At 30.7% G+C, this 20044-nt stretch overlaps 3 protein-coding genes across 7 annotated transcripts; all 3 read left to right on the top strand.

Annotated features, from left to right (window-relative positions):
• Positions 1–282: 282 nt before the first annotated feature.
• On the top strand, positions 283–3454 carry LOC111409274 (uncharacterized protein At3g27210). The gene is made up of 3 exons (XM_023039297.1): positions 283–784; positions 2273–2353; positions 2824–3454. Exons 1-3 carry the CDS (start codon positions 625–627, stop codon positions 3288–3290), a joined length of 708 nt encoding a protein of 235 aa, XP_022895065.1. The 5' UTR covers positions 283–624; the 3' UTR covers positions 3291–3454.
• A 4098-nt stretch (positions 3455–7552) lies between these two features.
• LOC111409272 (triacylglycerol lipase 2-like) lies at positions 7553–11611 on the top strand. Of its 5 annotated transcripts, none has more exons than XM_023039292.1 (9): positions 7553–7837; positions 7917–8033; positions 8736–8876; positions 9378–9488; positions 9594–9644; positions 10116–10156; positions 10237–10316; positions 10462–10557; positions 11176–11611. In XM_023039292.1, exons 1-9 carry the CDS (start codon positions 7580–7582, stop codon positions 11496–11498), a joined length of 1218 nt encoding a protein of 405 aa, XP_022895060.1. In that variant the 5' UTR covers positions 7553–7579; the 3' UTR covers positions 11499–11611. The 5 variants fall into 5 exon arrangements, with proteins under 5 accessions (XP_022895060.1, XP_022895059.1, XP_022895061.1 ...); XM_023039291.1 differs by having other exon boundaries at positions 9594–9737; XM_023039294.1 differs by lacking the exons at positions 7553–7837; positions 7917–8033 and adding an exon at positions 8234–8551 and having other exon boundaries at positions 9594–9737.
• A 24-nt stretch (positions 11612–11635) lies between these two features.
• Positions 11636–12780, top strand: LOC111409273 (mavicyanin). The gene is made up of 2 exons (XM_023039296.1): positions 11636–12112; positions 12327–12780. Exons 1-2 carry the CDS (start codon positions 11944–11946, stop codon positions 12674–12676), a joined length of 519 nt encoding a protein of 172 aa, XP_022895064.1. The 5' UTR covers positions 11636–11943; the 3' UTR covers positions 12677–12780.
• Positions 12781–20044: the final 7264 nt, after the last annotated feature.

Raw genomic sequence — 20044 nt, 5'->3', positions numbered from 1 at the left:
TTGATAGTGAATTATCACGTCAATCACTTATCAAAGAGATTGCTTGAAATGTCTTGTGCTAAACTTCTTTTGCAACCTTGCCTCTATATATGGTCCCGCTCTTTCCCATGGGGTTAGTATAATTTTCCCATGGGGTTGACAAGTATATTGGTTCGACCAGATCAACTTCATGATATTTTAATATATTTTGATGTGGTATAAGACTCCTAAGTTTGCCTGCCACGTAATGTAGTTTGGGCCCACGTCAAACTAGGCGTAACAAAACCCAAAGAGAGGCTTGATTAACAATCAGTTAATCCTTCATAAACGTTTTGGAGACAACCTTTAAAGCAAATCAAAAGGCTTTTGATCTTGATAAACTCCGAGAAATTCTACCATTTTTTGACGTTGGATCCACACCCCATGTAAACTTTGCTTTGAAGCCTCAAAATCTCTCAAATCAAATGTCATGTCCATTAATTAATGAATTTCCATTTCCAGTAAGCTTATTCAGATGTATTCTCATTTCTCAGCAATGATCCCCCTCCCTTCCCTTCTCTCACTTCTACTTCACTCTCTCTCTCTAATTTTTCTTTTTGAAGATAAAAGAAACAATTTTGAAGGGGTGTGTGTGTTTTTGGGGAAATGGGTTCCTGTGTTTCGGTGCACAAAGATCGGGAATCCGCCGTGAAACCCCGGCTGTCATTCGGCTCCAAAAAAGATAAGCTTGTGATCACCGGCGGGGATCCTATGGTTGCTGATGTGGCCCTCGAATCTAACCCAACATACATTGTTCGTGATTTTGGTAAGACATCGTCTTCTTTCTTGCAATTTTTCTGGAATTTTCATTTTTATTGTGTGTGAAAAATTATTTTTCTTTTTTCCCCCTTTGAATTAGTAATGCAAATGGTAATGTGGATTATTTATAATTTCAACCCTTTAGCTTCTTGTTATGCACAACATATTTTAATCTGAAAAAATTTTTGGGAATTTTAAAAAATTTTTTTTTTTTTTTTTTTTTTTTTTTTTTTTTTTTTTTTTTTTTTTTTTTTTAAAGGTGAGGTTCCTTGTCTTCTTGTAGATGGATCTATTTAAGTTGTGAACTTTGAAGGGTTTTTAATGCAAATTATAATTTTTCTTCTTTCAGGATATTTCCTTATATTTGTTAGGACAAAAGATTGGAATATAATTAACTTGGTATATTTTCAAATAAAAATGATGTTATGATGGTTGTGAGTAATAGATTGAATGATGTTCGTAGAGTTCACACGCTACCAAGAGGATATAGTTTTTGTATTGATAACTTCATGCAAAAATATTATAAGCATATGCATAATTTGTAGTTCAATCACTTTTGGGATTTATATTCCTACTTTTTGCATTATAGATGCAGCATGCAGAGAACCAACCAATATAACCTACTTAACTTGCCTAAAATTTTCAAAATTTCTTGATGATAGTCGTAGTAGTTCTTTTAGTTAACTCTAATGCGGGTCTAGGTGTTCTGTTTCGTAATTTTGGGACTTTTACTTTATTTCGCTTTTCCGTTTTTGGAATAACGGGATGGATAGAGATATCGTTATGCTTCTTATGTTCGGTTAAGGAAGGTGTAGAGTTAGTGACATGGCCATAAATTGATATTTTTGAATAAACTAGAAGGTGTTCTATGGGAATTAGTTATTGTGTCTTATTGAATGACCAGTGGATCTTTTTCTGATTCATGGCTTGATATTTATGTTTTAAGCATTTTCCAGCATGGTGTTAAATTCAAGTTGATGGACCTTGTATACTTGTGCCTCGATTAGAAAATTTTAAGAGTGTAGCCACTCCCATCCAACACCTATTGACTATAGTCATATGGGCAGTAGATTTGGTAGAAAAGAGTGCCCCCTGCAAAAGTTACAAACAGAAAGAAATAAGAAAAGTGAAATGGAAAAGAAAAGAGTTTATCGTAATTAATTTCAACTTTCACTGATAAAACCATTATTTGGAAAAAAAAAAAAAAAAAAAAAGGTTTTGAATAGTGATTTTTAAGAGAATGTACGGTTAAAAGTAGTAAAAGTTTTGGGTTTATGTGCAGAATATTTTATTGTGAGAAAATGTGGTTGAAAATGAGTTTATAGAAATAAGAGTTTTCAAATAATGATGGTCAAATAGTGTCATAGTTATTTTAGAATGAATTTATTTACTTTGGGTAAAAATTTTAAGCTTAGAAAAACATACTCTGCTATGATGAAGCTTTGCTCTGTAAAATTTGTGATACTGAAGGGAGATGTGCCTTGATATATTGCAGGTAGCAAAGAGGAAGCCTTCTTTGATTCTCAGCTTTGGTTAGAGTCAGATTGTGAAGATGATTTCTCTAGTGTTAACGGTGGTAAGACGTGTTGTAATATTAGATATCCGACAATCTTTCGGTTCCAACAGAGATAACAAATTTGCCTTTCTCCCAAAAGAAAAGGGACAAAACCAGTGTCCAGGATTTTCATTCTTTACTAACAATCAATATATCTCATAGAAGGAGTCTGTTAAGTAGACCGATAGAAAGGCGACTCCCTTGGTGACAAAGACAAACATAGTGATTGACTTGAAACAAAAGGATAAAGTCAGGCAATTGGTTTTTCAACTTCCATATTTGATTTCGTTATGGCTCTTGCCCAGTCATCACATTATTAGAAGATTTTAAGGTAGAAAACTGCTGTTGAGTGGAGATCATTACACGTCTTCTCGATCTCTACAGCACTTTAACATCAAATTTTCTAAATTCTTGTTCTTGCTGGGTACTTGTTCATCTTCATTTTGTTATTATTGAACTCTAATATCAACATTTTGTTGTCGTGAATGCAGATTTCATTCCATCTCTAAGTAGCACACCAGTTCATCACTGCTTTTCTGTAGAAAACCCTGTTTCTGTACCCCTGTCATCTTCTGCAGATAAGAAAAAGAAACTCTCGGACCTCTTAAAGGAGAGGTTACAAGTTGATCATGATTTGGACGAACAAAATGCATCTGGTAACCAAAATGTGGATGATGCAGAAGTGAAAGCTGTGGTACCAAGTATTGTCCTCCCACCAAAATCTGCAGTTGTCTCGCCTGATGTTCCGGGAGCTAACTTTGCGGATACTACTGAAAGAACATTGAATGGGCTGTTCAGCCACGATGACAAATCAGTGAAGTCTCGCCTTCCAAGGTTGATATCAAGCCGTAGCTTTAGCGAAAGGAAAAAGAGGATGAACCTTTCACGTAGAGAGAAGAATTGGGTGCGGAGTTTTTCCACAACTTATATGCGAAGAACCCATTCCCACAACTTTTAACAATGTGATTGAGTATATATTTGAAAATGTTAATACTGTTATAAATTGGAAAGAAAAAGAGAGAACGAAGCCAATAAACTGATGTATTCTATTAAGAATCAAAGTCTCATATTTAAGGGGAAGAATTAGGGTTACAATGGGTACAATAGTCATAATGATTAGGACGGTTGGGGTATAAAAGTATTCATAAATATTACTATATTTACAACAATCATCGTTGAATGACTATTTACACAATAAATATCTCATTGAAATATTATTTGGCAAAAATTTGATTGGACAAAAATGAGAACAAATGAAAAAAGATTATTAATAATTTAGAGTATAGTATTAAATATATGAAAGAAGACTATAATCAAATTATATCAAATTTCATGCATTATTATGCTAACAAGGTAGAGACATATTATTACATGCACCGCGTGATAACTTATTTACTTATATAAGTTTTTGAAAATTCATTATATAAAGAGTTGTACATTTCATATCACGATTTTAGTTTTTTCATTTCCATTTGAGATAAGTATACACATTTAGGTGTTCAAACTGTAGATCCAGAAATTTCAGATTTATCTAGTAAGTTCAATTTTACAAGGATCGCGTGTAAATTCAATTTTAGTATGATAACGTAATTTTATTTCAATTCCTCACGATTCATAATATGACGCAGTACATCATGTGCAACAGTGTTGTCAACAATTTTTCTTTTTGATTTAAATTCTTTCCTCGTAACGACGTAATATATTGAGATATTTCAATTTTCAACATATCAAGTACCTGAATCTCTTTTAGGGTTTTCTGATTTGTTATGTTTAAATACTCATCTAGATTATGTGCCTCCTTAATGAGACTATTTTTGCTAATTGCTCCATTTTTATTTAAATTTTTTTGTATTAGAATCGAATATTGTCATGTTTTAGACGTGTCATTAGTATATAAAATCTAGTGCTAATGAATTATCCTTCTAGAATATCAATTCGTGTTAGAGTATTTAAAACTAGTGCGTGAAACGTTAATTTCTCTGGTCAATAAATATATCTAAGAAAAATTACCTTTCAAACTTTGGGTTCAAATTATCTTTTGTGAGGATAATGATACATCTGTATATTATTTTTAACTTCTTAATTCATCTCCTAATGCTGAGAAAATTGTCCAATCAAATTGTCAATTGTTTTTACTGTGTTATATAAAGGTTCAAAGTACGCATTTATTCTCAATATTCTTTACTTTTCCATCTCAATACGTCTTGGTAAATCAATTTTATATATACTGCACTATCAAAATAATTAGATGAAAAAATTAGGCTCTAAACATAAGCCAATTATAACAGGAAAAACTATAATATTAGCAAGATGCGTAATAACATTTCCAAAATAAAAATGAAATATACTTTTTTTCTCATTTAAATTAATTGGAGACATTTAATAAGCAATAATGTTAAACAATTTAACAACATCTCAATTAAAACTTATTAGAAGGTTGAGTTTTAGGATTACTAGCATTAACAATATATACCGTTTTGATTGTATAATCTAAAAATTATGCTTAAAATTTAAAATTTGAGCAGTAATTTAGCAAATTTCAAGGTGCGATTACCATGCAATCATCTATTAAATGTATCAAATCTATTAGGTAAAAATAATATTTAGATAATCAACGTGGAGGATGATATGGTCCCATTTATTATTCTGATTAATTTTCAAACATATAGGTAATTTAATCCCTATTTTAGCTAGTTCTATTTAATGATCGGTTTTTCGATAAATAACAAATAATATATAGAAATTCATTAAATTGGAGAATTTTCGGGTTTTGCATTGAATGTCTGTTTGAATTTTTAATTTCACATCATTATTGATCCAATGATTGTCCAATTGCTCATGCAAAATAATAATACATGTAATAATTGAACTTCTAATTTAATACAATATTTCAAATTTGAATAACTATTTAATCAAATAAAAGACATAATTAATTCTTAAAAATATAATTAACTATATATAATTATATAAGAATCAATATCCACATAACATTTGTTGTATGTGTTTCCTTTATGGATAAACATAATTTCATAAATTACACTTTTCGAGATGTGTTACTTTGAGAGCAATTTGTATTTTTTTGTTACTTTATCAAGAACAATATGTTAACATTCTGTGAAAATGTGAATATAATATTGTGTTACTTCAAGAACAATAATATTTTATTTATTCATAGGAGCAAAAATATAATGTATTAGATCTCATAAAATTGTGCTCTTTGAGAGTAAGTCATACTCTAATACAATATTGATATTTACAGGGTCTTGCTTCTTCAGAAGCAACAAGACGATATGTATCAACTTATGAATATATATATAAATAAATAAATAAATAAATATATATATATATATAATCTAAAAATTGATTGGATTCACAGAGAACGAATATCAATTTAATATATAATAATTATATAATGACACAAATAATTGCTTACGACCAACCACAAAAATTGTTACCAAGTTGATTCCAAATATTCTGTGATTACACACACACAAAAAGTTCCATGAAAATTCCTGCCCCACTATTGGATGTGTAAGCTATGATTAGGTTACAAGACATACTATCAAATTCTATCACAATATTCAAGCAAATGGATATTTTGAGCGTAGATAGCAAACTTGGGAATTAGGTCACCAAAATTGATGTGGTTACCAAAATTGATGTGGTTTAGGCCACCATTCTTTGATGTAAAAAAAGGGATTCGTGTAATCACTTCACTGGAATTTATTATAGTATAAAAAAGGGCCTTTTTGAAGAGAAATTATGCTGATAATGTGTCATAAATTAAAAAGAAGAAGAGAGAAGTCAATAAACTTATGTAATTTATTAAGAATCAAAACCCCATATTTATCGGGAAGAATTAAGGTTACAAGGGATACAACCGTCATAATGACTAGAATTGAACGAATATAAAAGTCATTCATAAACACTATTAAATTTACAATAAATACATGATTGTTACCCTATTGATTTTGTGTGTGTGTGTGTGTGTGTGTAAAACAGTGTACTATTATTCCATAGAAGCTTGATTACTAGAGTAGCAAGTTGTTCTCTCTATTTTTATTTAGCAATAAACAATATTACGAAGTTCGTAGCTGAAAATCGAACAATTATACAATATCTGCCTTATGTAAAACAAAAAAATTATACTATGTTCACATAAGCAATAACCGATTCTATTGTAACACAATATTTTCCTCTTGTATGAAAAAGGCCGGTATCTCTTGTGGTTTTTGTCCCCTATCATATTTTGAAGAAGATGATGAATCCCATGTTTAGTGATTTGGACCCATTGGTATTTTCAGACGATGTGAAAAAAGAAGAGAAAAAGGTACAATGTTGTTATTGTAGTGGAATTTTGCTAGTTCCCGGTTGTACAATGTAGCATTTTCCATTGTAGTGTGCAAGTTCTGAATATAAATATTGTTATTTTATTAATGAAAATTGTATATCTGTTAGACTTTAGTAAAAGATAAATTTGACTTGTTGAAAACGATATATTAAAGCATAACTTAAATAAATAAGTTTATTCCTTTCCTAAGTTTTAACCTCTTTCAACAATTTCTTTAGGCAATGTAACTTGTTAGTTAGCCAAGAGGTTACAAAACTTTTATAATAATTCAATCTAATACCTATAGTGTTTAACATCGTCTTAGATATCATTATATCATAAGTCTTATTAAATGAATCATAGATTCTTATATTTAATTGAATATATAATTTTATGACAAAAGATCGTCTCCAATGAAACACCAAATTTGGTGTAAAACACCCCTCTGATGACACATCAATTTTGGTGTAATTCATTATTTCTATTTTGCCTTCCTTTTTCTATTACAACAAATTTTTGTTCCTTCTGCATAATTTTTTTTATCCTTTTAGAATTAATTGATTTAAATTTATTTATAATTGTTTTAATGTGCTAGTTATTTTTATTCTTAAATTCTAATCAAGTAATAAGTATTGATACAATAAATTAATATAGTTTATTAAATATAATTTTTAATTAAAAGATTTTAATAATAATATAATTTTTAATTAAATAATTTAAAATAAATTGATTGCTGAAAAATAAATAATAAAAAATATTGAAATATTATCCATTTGATGTAAAATTTGGTGTAACTATTAAAGAAGTTACATCAAATTTAATGGGTCTTACAGTTTCTCAACTATACATTTCACAATCTTTTATCAAAATCTATTAAAAAATTTAATTGTAATCCCTATAGAAAAACTGAGTTGTACATGACGTGTCAATATTCCATTTCCATTCCCAACCAGCTAAAATCCAGACCACGTAAGACAAGGCAAGAAATGGCTCCCCATAGTCTGTCCAGTTTTGCTTTCTTTACCTTGTGCACTTTCCTTATAGTCCTGCATTTTGAAACATTTTGCTGGACTCCCGGCCATTCTGCTTCAGTAGATGATAATCCTGACCCGGCGGCGAGAGGTATGTGTGCAGCGGCGGTTGCTGTACATGGTTACGAGTGCCAGGAGTTTGATGTAAGGTCTCAATGAGAGAAACAGAGTTTATTGCGCTGACTAATTATAACAGCTAATGTTCAAAGCATGCCTGTCCCAGGTATTAACTGATGACGGGTATATATTAAGCGTGCAACGAATTCCCCACGGCCGCGTTGGAGGTGGCAGTGGTGGGCCAAATAGGCCGCCAGTGTTGTTGCAACATGGGGTTCTTGTGGTAAGTATCATGTTTTTGTATCAACATGTTTGGCTAAGCTTATAACTTATAAGCACGTTAAGAGGTGATTAGTTTGGCAGTACTGCTTTATTACTGAACTGGAGTGGTTAGTATAGTACATTAGTACTGGACAGTACAGTACTGATGTTAGGTGTTACAATAAAGATGATATTATCTCTTTAAGATACATTAAATTTTATTAAGGTTTGGATCCATCTTAAAAGTCAATTGTGTTAAGGGAGTAGTCCATATCTTTATAAATTGGCCTATATTTTCATTTTTATTCAATGTGATATATTCATCCCTTAACAAATATGATTCTGAAGTACAACACAAAATATACCATCTGATTTCTGAGAGGATCTCCCCAGGATAGATTTCCCAAGGAAATATGATGAATTTGTCAATCCAGAGAGAATGATGAATATCATCTCAAGGTCCTGTGTTCTTGATTTGTCTCGATGCTTCACGTGTTGTACAGTGCCATAGATTCTAGTCAACACAGAACTGTGGTTTCGGTAGGAGAGTTGGCATTTTCTTGTAATTTAACAAGAGTATTTATGTTTTTGTTTATATTCTTGTGATTTCATGTAGTTTTTTTTTTTTTTTTTTTTTTTTTTTTTTGGTATATAATTCTGTTTGTCATTTGTTTATATTGTTGCTGAAGTAAATGAAACTGTGGATGGTCAATTCTGGTTGCAGGATGGAATGACATGGCTAGTAAATCCTCCAGAACAATCTTTGGCAATGATATTGGCTGATAATGGCTTCGATGTGTGGATTTCCAACATCAGGGGAACCAGATTCAGCAGGCGACATGTGACTCTTGATCCTAGCACGCCGGTATTTTTTGTTCCCAATTATCCTTAATATTGAATAAACAGAATCTAATTTTAGTGTTTTAACCCTAAATTAGGAATTAACTTATCATCTGTAGAGACATCAAAACGTGTCGGATCAAAAAGGTAAAAGCTTGGTCTAGGCATGGCCGGTTTCCTGGCATAGCAAAATCCTGGCACAGGCTCAGCTGTCTTTGAGGTGAGCTGTGCCTGACCCGGCTACGTTGGCACTCTTCTAAAAGAAACACTTGTGAACAAATGAAAGCACGTAGGTCTGCCTTGCTTAAAATAAAGGGACACGGTCGTCTCAACACCAGGCTGGCCCGTTCTACACCTCAACAATCACATGCATCCTTAGCCATGATTGACTATATCAGTTGATCTAATTACCGTACTACGTATTGGCTTTTGAACTTCAAGAATTTATAATGAGAATACAGCTTGTTGGATTGGTATACTAGGCAGTAGGCTTAGAATTTTATCGTACTAAACTCAAACTGGGCAGGAATTCTGGGATTGGACATGGGATGATCTAGTGTTTCATGACCTACCAGCTATTTTAGAGTTCATGTTCAAAAAAACCGGGCAGAAAATCCACTACGTAGGCCATTCCATGGTAAGATCAGAATCTTGGAAGAGCACAAGCTCTCCAAGAAAGCTAAAGAAACCGATATATATTATCTAATTGAAACATTAATGATTATTGAATAAATATTTACAGGGAACTTTGATTGCCCTGGCATCCTTCTCCGAAGGGAAACAAATAGACAAGGTCAGATCGGCAGCATTGCTGAGTCCAATTGCATACTTGAGTCATATGACTACAGAGCTTGGTGTTCTTGTAGCAAGAGCTTTTGTTGGTGAAGTAAAAGCTATTTTCATGATTCGTTCGTTCGTTCGTTCTGGATTTATACATGTTAACGATATAAATATTTAGTTTCATGGGATGCTATCTATATGGAAAAATTTCCACATCATTAACAAGCATGTTTTGCTAAGCTTTGTCAGTTTCACTAATATGATAGGGTAATTTAAGGGAAGTTACTTATAAGGTAAACCCTTAAATTAACGTGGAAATAAGTAACTTAATTCTAATTTTGATCAATAAAATATTATTTATTTATAAGTTACTTGTCATAAAATTTTAAAGCTCAGCCAAACATGTTTTCTTGTATTACGTAGGTAGAATTGTAATTTATGAATACTTTAAACGCTCATGTCTTCCAATTAATGTCATCAACAGATCACTACAATGTTTGGACTTGCCGAGTTCAATCCTAAAGGGTAAAGAACCTTGGAATATTAATTCAACTTGCAGCTTTATTACGATCATTTGTAATTTTCTCTTGTTCTTTCAAATTAAGGGAGCCTGTGTCCAACTTTCTCAAGGCCTTGTGTACCGACCCAGAGGTGGACTGTTACAACTTGCTAGATGCGCTTACGGGTAATTATTTGTATATTTTTTGTTTTTTTAGCTGGATTTTACAGTAATAGACAACAATAAGGATGAAAATGCAGCTAAAATTATTGTCTAGTTGGATAAGAAATGTGCACTGACAGATGTTCTGTTTATAATTTTCTAAATGCAGGGAAGAACTGCTGTCTAAATAACTCCACTGTTGAGCTTTTCTTGAGGAATGAACCTCAATCTACTGCAACTAAAAATCTAGTTCATTTGGCTCAAAGTAAGTTTTTTATTAATTTGATAAGTTTTTGATCCCTCCTTTATACAACCCAGAATTTCAGGATTCGGGATAGAGAGATTCATTCTGTGTGTTAATCACGCCAACTGTCCTTTTAGCGCAATTTTATGTTGATTACTAAAATGACATTTTTGTTTCAAGTTGTTCGTTGAACTTTGATTGCTAATAGAAAAGCTGACGAGTTAGTCTAGTTAACAAGAAGTAACTAGACGGCCACATGAACCTTTCCTTTAGTCAAACTAAAGAACATTGGCAAAGTAATTAAGCGTATGTTTGCTTCATGTTTATAAACATTCAAACCGCCTTTTATCCACATATATAATAGGACCACAAGTATAACTCACCTATTTACCACTCTTTTCCATCTATTTATTAACATAACCATTTATAAACATTCTCAAGCATGCTTTAAAATATAACGAATTTTACAATTACCGACCAACTTGAAATAAAATAACGTTTAGTGCCAATGAAGACCTCAACGGAAAACATACATGTAAATAACTCAGTTTTCAATCAACAAGCTTAATTTCATTTAGTATAAATTTGAAGTTGGCTAGATAATTAACTCCATGATACGTCAAAATTTATTATTTGAAGCTGTTCGGGATGGAATCCTATCGAGATATGACTATGGAAATGCTGACTTCAACGAGAAGCATTATGGCAAGCCAAAACCTCCGGCTTACGATTTGTCAAAAATCCCCAGTGATCTGCCCATCTATCTGAGTTATGGAGGGGAAGATGCACTCTCTGATGTAAAAGATGTGGATATTTTGCTTGATAGTCTTAAATTACATGATGAAGACAAGATCCATGTTCAGTATATAAAGGATTATGCACATGCAGATTTTATAATGGGGGAAACGGCCAAGGATATTGTTTACAATAAGATTATAGCATTTTTCAGAAATCAGCAGTAAATTTCTTGATTTGGGGTGTTACTTGTAAGAGGACAGTAATTATCATATGTGAATAAACCATTCACAGAACTTCGACGAGAGACTTGACGTAATTGTTTATTATTTATATTTCTTCTCGATGTTGCCACACATGTAAAAGGTAAGATTCCACACATGTCGCCCGATCGACAAATGAAAATTATGGGGAAACCTCTCTTAGTTTCAAAGCGAAGTTTCCAGTTCTTGTTGAACCACAATAATTTGCTTAGGAAACAATCTAAAAATTTTACTGCAATTAAGTCAAGTCTACAATGTACAACTTGTAGAAAGATTATGATGATAGTATTCTTTGAATGAAAGGTAAGAAACTACTCCATTCCACTAATATATATATTCAGTATTCTGAACACCAATGTCTGTATCAGGTGAGTATTCTTTGAATTAATCAGAAGAAAGGAAAATAAATATGCAGATTTCTTGCAGATTTTTGTTGGTGTTTATACTTGCAGCAATATTGATTAAGAAAGAAGCTTGGGGAAAGCAACATGTTGTGGGAGGAAGCCAAGGATGGGATGAATCGACAGATTACGATTCATGGGCATCTTCTCAGACATTCAAGGTTGGGGATGAACTAGGTATGGTTATGGTTTCCTCTCTCTCTCTCTCTAAAGAAAAGAGAGTGGCAATTGAACCAATTCTGATGGCTAAGTTAGAACGTAGAACTGAAAAGCTACATAAAAACAGAGAGAACAACATTCTTCTAATTCTATGTTCATTCAAGAAAAGTCCAAGATCCTAAGAGCCCATATATTAGAAGTTCAGGAATTAATATTGATTTTTCATTTTCAGTGTTCAAATACACTCCGGGACTGCACAGCGTTGTCGAACTTGGCAGTGAAAGTTCATACAAAAACTGTGATATTTCGAGTGCATTGGATTCATTGAATGGAGGAAGCAATACGGTCAAATTAAACAAACCTGGTACACGCTACTTCACCTGTGGAACATCGGGCCACTGTGGCCAGGGAATGAAGCTCAAAATCACGACCGTCGCCGGAAATGGCACCGCCACTAGTACTCCGGCATCGCCATCGTCGACTACTTCGACTTCCGCCGCCGTCCCTACTAATTATGAGTCTTTCGGACTTTTCGCTTTGGTTGCTACATTGCTAGTGACTAGTATGATTTTCAATGCTTGAGGGAGGTTTGCGTATTTGATTTTGATTTATTTTGTAAATTTATGAAATTGGGTTTTTTTATGTATTATTAATTATATAATAAAACGGCAGCCGTATATTTGTTTTTATTTATGCTTTCATTTCATTTTTTGGCACGTTCAATGTGTTCAACTAGATTGAGGCAAGTTGATCGAGTAAACTAGGTTGGAATTTTTAAATTATGAAAATAAATTTAGCGAAGTTCAATTTGCTTGTAACGATAAATAAATGATGAACAAAAAGAACATTTTGTTTGATTTCATTGAAATACAATGATTCTTCCATCTTTGAATTATTGAAAAGAGTAAAAAAGGGATTTTGTTCTAAAATAGAACTTCTGGCATTGGATTTCATGAACAGTCTGTCTTAATCATCTATTAGAAATGAACATAACTTTGATACCAATTAATATAAGCATGAATAATAAATAAATGATGAACAAAAAGAAAGACCCATAAAAATGTTGATTCACAATAAAATGCCATGAAATGTTTGTCGATTCTTTGCAAGAATATCAAATATTCGATTTGATCAACAAATCGATCACTTAATAAAAAAAAAAAAATAATAAAAAGAGGTTTTAGAAATGAAATTTTTCTTCCCTGGTGGCTTAAATCTTGCAAGTAATAGCTTTTAGCGATAGAAAACCTTTCGTTAGTAAAATGGTTAGTGAAACCCTAGCGCGCTAATTTTTCAATGAATTTCTTATTCTATCGAAAAATTAGCAACAAAAATTTTGTTGGTGTTTACCAATGGAAGAAATTCGTCGACAAATTTTTTTTATCAGTGTTTCCAATGGAGATTTTCTGAGCTAATTAGCAACAATATTGGCACCAACTTACCCGAGCAAATTACCTATGAATTGAGGAGTCAACAATCAGCAAAAAATTTGAGTATCTATTTCTGTCGCTAATTTGAATAACAATTTTAAAAAAAAAAATTGTAATCTTTATGTAAATATTTCTTTCTTGGAAACATACTAAAAAATGCTGAAGTTCAAATTTTAATACACAAAGTAAGTGTGAGAAATTTCAAATATATCTGTTCAGTTTTTCTAATTTAAAGTTCGAAACAGTATATATGTAATTCCCAACGTATAGGTCTATTGTCAAATACCCCTATACCTTTTCAAATTGGCTAAAACCCCCCATATATGAACTTTGAATTGCTGAAGACCCCTTTTTTCATCTATTTTCTCAACAAACCATTGTGAAATGATTACATACCATCCTATTTAAATTAAAAAGAAAATAAATAAATAACTAATTTCAACTATAGTCCCAAAATTTTAAAAAAGTACAAAGGAGTCCCAAATAAATAATTTAAAAAATTAAAATGCAAATTAAAAAATTCCTTTCTTTCCCCTCCCCACCACCACCAGAAAGTAACTGCAAAATTCCAATTTATTTTATTTTTATTTTTTGGTCTTCGTGATCAAAGATTTGCAAGTCATGCTTGATAAGTTCAATTAAATGAATGATATAACATTATATTTAACATTTAATGTAGTGCAATTATCACTTAAATTGGTGTTTGATACCAGTGGTACATGTATCTTTAGCACTAACTGATGAATGGACCTAAGGTGAAGTGCAACATAGGAACAATTTTTGCAAGGATTTTGCCACTTAGTCAAAAGAAATTTAACAGATGTACTGACATAATCCAAGATGACAGGAAATAATTTGATGGAAAAAATTGTCTGTACTTAAAATAATCCAATGATGGAATATCATGTGGCACTATATCAAAAATTATATTGAGACATCTGATATTGTAGTTTTTTTTTTTTTACAAGTAATTTTAGGGCTTTTCTAAACGCAAGAAATATGTACACTAGATTTTTGGTTACAAATTCTTCTATTATAATTAATATTGCTCACTCACAGAGTAATATATTCATCAAAATTATATATAAAGTTACTTGCATTGTTCAATTGGTGTTGATCTACGTTTGGCTAAGCTTAAAAGACAGAAATTTTAATTTAAAACATTTTGAATATGTTATATTTTATTTGCATGTAAAAACGTTTACTTATTTTTGCTTAAAATTTCGAAAATAAATCTAAATTCCCTAATTTCCTTAGTAATTCTTTTCTTTACAAGTTAATAATATATAGATATTAAGTTTTGCTCAATGGATATATTTCTAAAAACTAGTCAAAGTTTTCAGTTTATTGAAATTCAGGAGACTGAATATTAATATTGTCGAAATTTTCTAATATATTAATAAAGAAAATTTAAATTTAAACGTATATGATTTTTATTAATGTAAAAATAAATAAAGTTTTATTCAATAAAATATAGATCGACGTTAAAAACACTTTTCCATCACCTGACATGATTGTTGATTCATCTAGGAAAAAAAACATGGAATCTATATTACTTATTATAAAAATAAAAACGATAAATCCTAATTCTATTGAATTATTTCCATTTTTAGATAATAAAAAAAAAACATTGAATAATGTTGTATAAATCCTTATCCTCTAGGTGTATTGGGTAGTGTTTCTAGTTTATTCTATTAAATGTCGTCGATTCAATAATTATTGATGAGTTTTTTTATGTTTCAAATTACATACTTTATCCCACATTCCATAAATTTTGTTACTGTTCGATTCTTGTTAAACGTTAAGAAATTTAGAGTTTTAGAATAAATCAAAATTATTTTTGTCCTGATTCCAGCTAATTTATCGAAATTTAGTTGGTTCTATAATAATATTTTGATTAACCCGCCATTAACAAACCAATTTAATTGAATTAACAAGTATTCGAAATAGTCAACATCTTTACTCCTTCAAACAGAAATCTGTAAATTAGAAAATTCACACAATTCTTGATGATTCACAAAAAAATAAACCCTAAAAGTATAAAAAGTTGAATTATATATATATATCTAGAACAAGTTTATTAGATCTAGTTCAATTTTATCATTTTACATGAAATTTGTATCCAAGACTTTTTAACCACGAACTCTTTCAATTTTTATCAAAATTTTGATTTTTATATAGTTCAAAAATGAAATAAATAGAATATGAATATATAAGAAGCACGTGAGATATAGAAAATCTCGTACTTTAGTCTTTAGCTATGCTGACCATGTGCTATATATAAAAACAATTATATATATATATCTAGAACAAGTTTATTAGATCTAGTTCAATTTTATCATTTTACATGAAATTTGTATCCAAGACTTTTTAACCACGAACTCTTTCAATTTTTATCAAAATTTTGATTTTTATATAGTTCAAAAATGAAATAAATAGAATATGAATATATAAGAAGCACGTGAGATATAGAAAATCTCGTACTTTAGTCTTTAGCTATGCTGACCATGTGCTATATATAAAAACAAGTTTATGTCAAAAATGCATAAAGCTACTGGTTGCTACACATGCACTGTGGGTGTTTGCTTGCTTGCTGCCAGAAACAGGAGAAAATCTTCAGTAGGGCGGTCGCATCGTCCACGTGGTACGAACACTTAATGTCGATTAAAATTAAATTTTTAGTAAATTTTAATAAAAATCGATAAAATATTGAACTGAAAAGTTGTGGACAAAATGAAATATATTGGCACAATACGAAAATGTGAACAATAATAAAATGGTCTTGTTCTTAACACACGAATAAGTATTTGCTTGAATTTTGCTCAAATGGATATGAGAATATATTTGGAATCCTCCAAATAACAAAAAATTGAAATATCCTATTAATTAAGAAAAATGAATGTTTGATTTTACAAACTTAACACGTATTTATAGATTCAACATAAATCCTAACCACATTGAAAATTTAATTCTATAGGTAAATCCAAATAAAACTAAAAAACTGTAAAAGACGAAAAATGCTTTTGAATTGTATTCACAGATGAAAATTCAACAATCGAGCTTAGAGTTATGCGCGTTTTCGAACATCCTTCTTAGTCTTTCGTTTTTCTAATTGGTTCAAGATTTTCTCTTCTAATTGATTAGCATTATATGTGATTAAAATTAATTGTTAATTTTGATTTAAATTATAATCTATATTTTAATTCTCATCAAATAGGGGCATAGTTTTTGGTAGGATTAAAATCAAAATTTTAGTAAATTTTGATAAAAATTGATAAAATATTTGGTTAAAAAATTAAGAGTCTCATAATATCTATTATTGAAATTAATTGTTGATTTTGACTTTGATATAGGGCAAACCCTCTCAACCCCTTTCCCTGTTCATTTAACCTTAACCGAACCATGCTAGAGTACCAGAATAATGGAACCAATGTCACATGACACTATATCTTTGAACTGTTTAAAATATAGTAATCTTTTTTCATTAAATCACCTCTCGCTACCTAAGATTTTGGCACTATTTATGACATTAATATTCTGGCAAAGTGGTTTAACCTTGACCACAAAACCATTCACCCCTTCTCCTTTCTAGTTCTATGAGTGATAGATATGACATTTCTTCTTACCTAAATCAGCTACTCAATATAATACATATATAACATACACACACACTAACTTACAATGAATTTCACGTTCACTACAACTTTCCATGTTCACATTAAAAGAAATTTTCCATAAACCTTTCTCTTTTTGTATTATATATTTGCTTGTCTTTTATTGTAGTTTATCCACCTCATTGATGGTATGTGTTGTATGTTTTAAGAATGATGATTTGCTTATCATTGTGGCCAGAAACAGTTGTCCAAGTTCAACTATACTGTATCATATGATAAGTCACTTTTAAGACTTATTATGAATCAAATGGAGAGCAAGAAATTCAAATGGGTAATGAAGGTTGATCCAAAGAGGTTGAAAAAGGAAAGGTTGTTATTATCTTTACTTCCAGAAAAATTATTATCTTAACAAATGTATTACATGTTCTCAATATGAATAGGAATTTAGTTAAGGTGCATTTGATCGCCAATATTTTCCATGAAAATAGTTTTTCCACCTAAATTTCTACTTTTGTACTGTTCGATTGATGTTTTTTCCATAAAAATTATTCTTCTACCTTTGGTCATGTGACCATATATTTTCCTAAGAAAACAAGAAAAATATTTTCTTTGGTGAAGTAGATTTTTATTTTTCAGGTAATTTATTCTCTCTTTCTCTCTCATTTATTTCCTCTCTCTCCCGTCTACCTACCAATTAAAAATAAACAAGTATAACATTTTTAGGTTGAAAATAAAATCAATCAAACACTTTTAATTGATGATTCGATGCAAATAATATCTAGGCAATTCAATTACCTAGCATTTATTTATTTTCCATGTGAATTCCATGTTCGCAATCAAACATATCCTTAGTGGAAATCTCTTGGGAAATCATCCATTAAAAATGTTTATGAGTCCGAAAACTTGTATTATAGCGAAATGGAATTTTTTTTTGGAAAATGCTATTTAAGTGACGGAATGGTCAAATTGCGTACTATTGACCATATTATTAATTAATAAGATTGATATTACCTCCTTGATTGATTCATTTACTTTATGGCATGCTACATTATGTCACATGGGCATTAGTACAATAAAATGAATACTTAAATGTGATATGATTTCATACAATGCGAATGATACTTATAAATGTAAAACATGCGTGGAATCTAAAATAGTTAAGAAGCCTTATTAGAACTTATTCATTTAGACATACGTGATAATAGTATGATTAGAGGTGAAAATGTGTATTTCATTACCTTTGGCATGTTTAAGACTAATAAAAATGAAGTTGAAAATCACTTAAATAAGTAAATATAAATACTTAGAAGTGATAGAGGAGGAGAATACTTCTATAGTGATTTTAATTCATTTTGTGAATAACAAGGTATAGCATATCAATGTTATGCACTTAGAATGCCGGAACAAAATGGTTTGGCTTTAAAAAATTAAAAAATAAAATTAGAACATTAGTTGAAATGATAAATGTTATGTTAACATATGCTACACTGCCATTTAACTTGTGGGGTGAAGCCATATTGAGTGCATGTAGAATATTAAACAGGATTCATTCAAAATTTACGAAGGTTTCTCTTTATGAATCGTGGAGAAAAAGAAAATCAAACGTTAGATACTTTAAAGTGTAGGGATGTCTTGCATATTGTAAGAATACATGTCCTTAAAGGACCAAATTGGGTCCAAAAGGCATCAAATGTGACTTTGTTGGATATGCTAATAGCAAATCATATAAATTATTGAATTTGGAGACTAATGTGATAATTGAATCAAATGACGTAGAGTTGTTTGAGAATCCAGCGTCTTCGGATAATGAATTAAGGGAAACTCATAAAGAGATACCTAACTCTAGCGGAACACAAGATTAAACATTTTTTTTTTAAATGTTAATGAATCTAGTGAATCTCGAAAAAGTAAAAAGAACTTGGATAGAAAAGACTTTTGGACTGGATTTAGTTGATTCTTAACTTATTTCACTTTACTTATTAGAGAAAAATAAGAAGAATGTTGCAAGAACAATACATTTTGTTCTACAAGTGGAAACTGATAGCTTGATTAGTAGCTAAAGGTTATTGACAAAAAAGAAGGAATAGATTGTTTCGATACATATGCATTGGTAGCTAGAATAACGTTAATTACAATATTATTCGCAGTAGCGTCCAATTTGACTTGCGTATTCATCAAATGGATATGAAAACGATATTCTTAAATGGAGATATTGGTAAGGAGGTTTATATAGAATAATTGAAGGGTTGTTTTACCCAAAAATGAACACAATGCGTGCAAGTTAATAAATATTGAGAATTTACTTAAACATACACAGCATACAAAATAATAATAATAATAATAATAATAATAAAATTCAATCCTCACAAAGTATCTCCTTTATCTTTAGATAGAAATTGTGATAAGAATTATACATTTATTGAATTTTACAAACTCCTTTACTTATTTTAAGCATGAACAATCACAATCTACAATTCACAGCTATCCAATTTGAAAGTTTAGGGAACGTTCTACAACCACTTGGAAATTCACGAGAATGTTTTACTATTTCAAATTCAAATTTTAGCGTTAGCAAGTTTACGTTCCAATTTACCACGTGCAGAATTAATACAATTAATTGTAACAAGTCACAAATTAATTGTCGTCTAGGTGATTAAACATACACGTCCAATTAAGCCTATGTTGAATTGTCGGTTTGCATAAAGTAAATAAAATAGTAACAACACCAACTCACAATATGATGACGGAGAAACCTCAACATGGGTAAAAACTCGAGACCAATCCAATAGTTTCCACTATACCAATCCAGGCAGTACAAGTTATGCCAAACTCTATACCAAGTCAGATCCGCTGCTCCAGTCTCACGATCTACTGTCATAGATATTGCTAGTCTCTGCTATCTTCCC

This window comes from Olea europaea, chromosome 14, assembly GCF_002742605.1.
Source record: "Olea europaea var. sylvestris chromosome 14, O_europaea_v1, whole genome shotgun sequence".
NCBI lineage: Eukaryota > Viridiplantae > Streptophyta > Magnoliopsida > Lamiales > Oleaceae > Olea > Olea europaea.
Note: the sequence above shows the minus strand (reverse complement) of the source record. Positions and strands in the feature narration are given on the sequence as shown.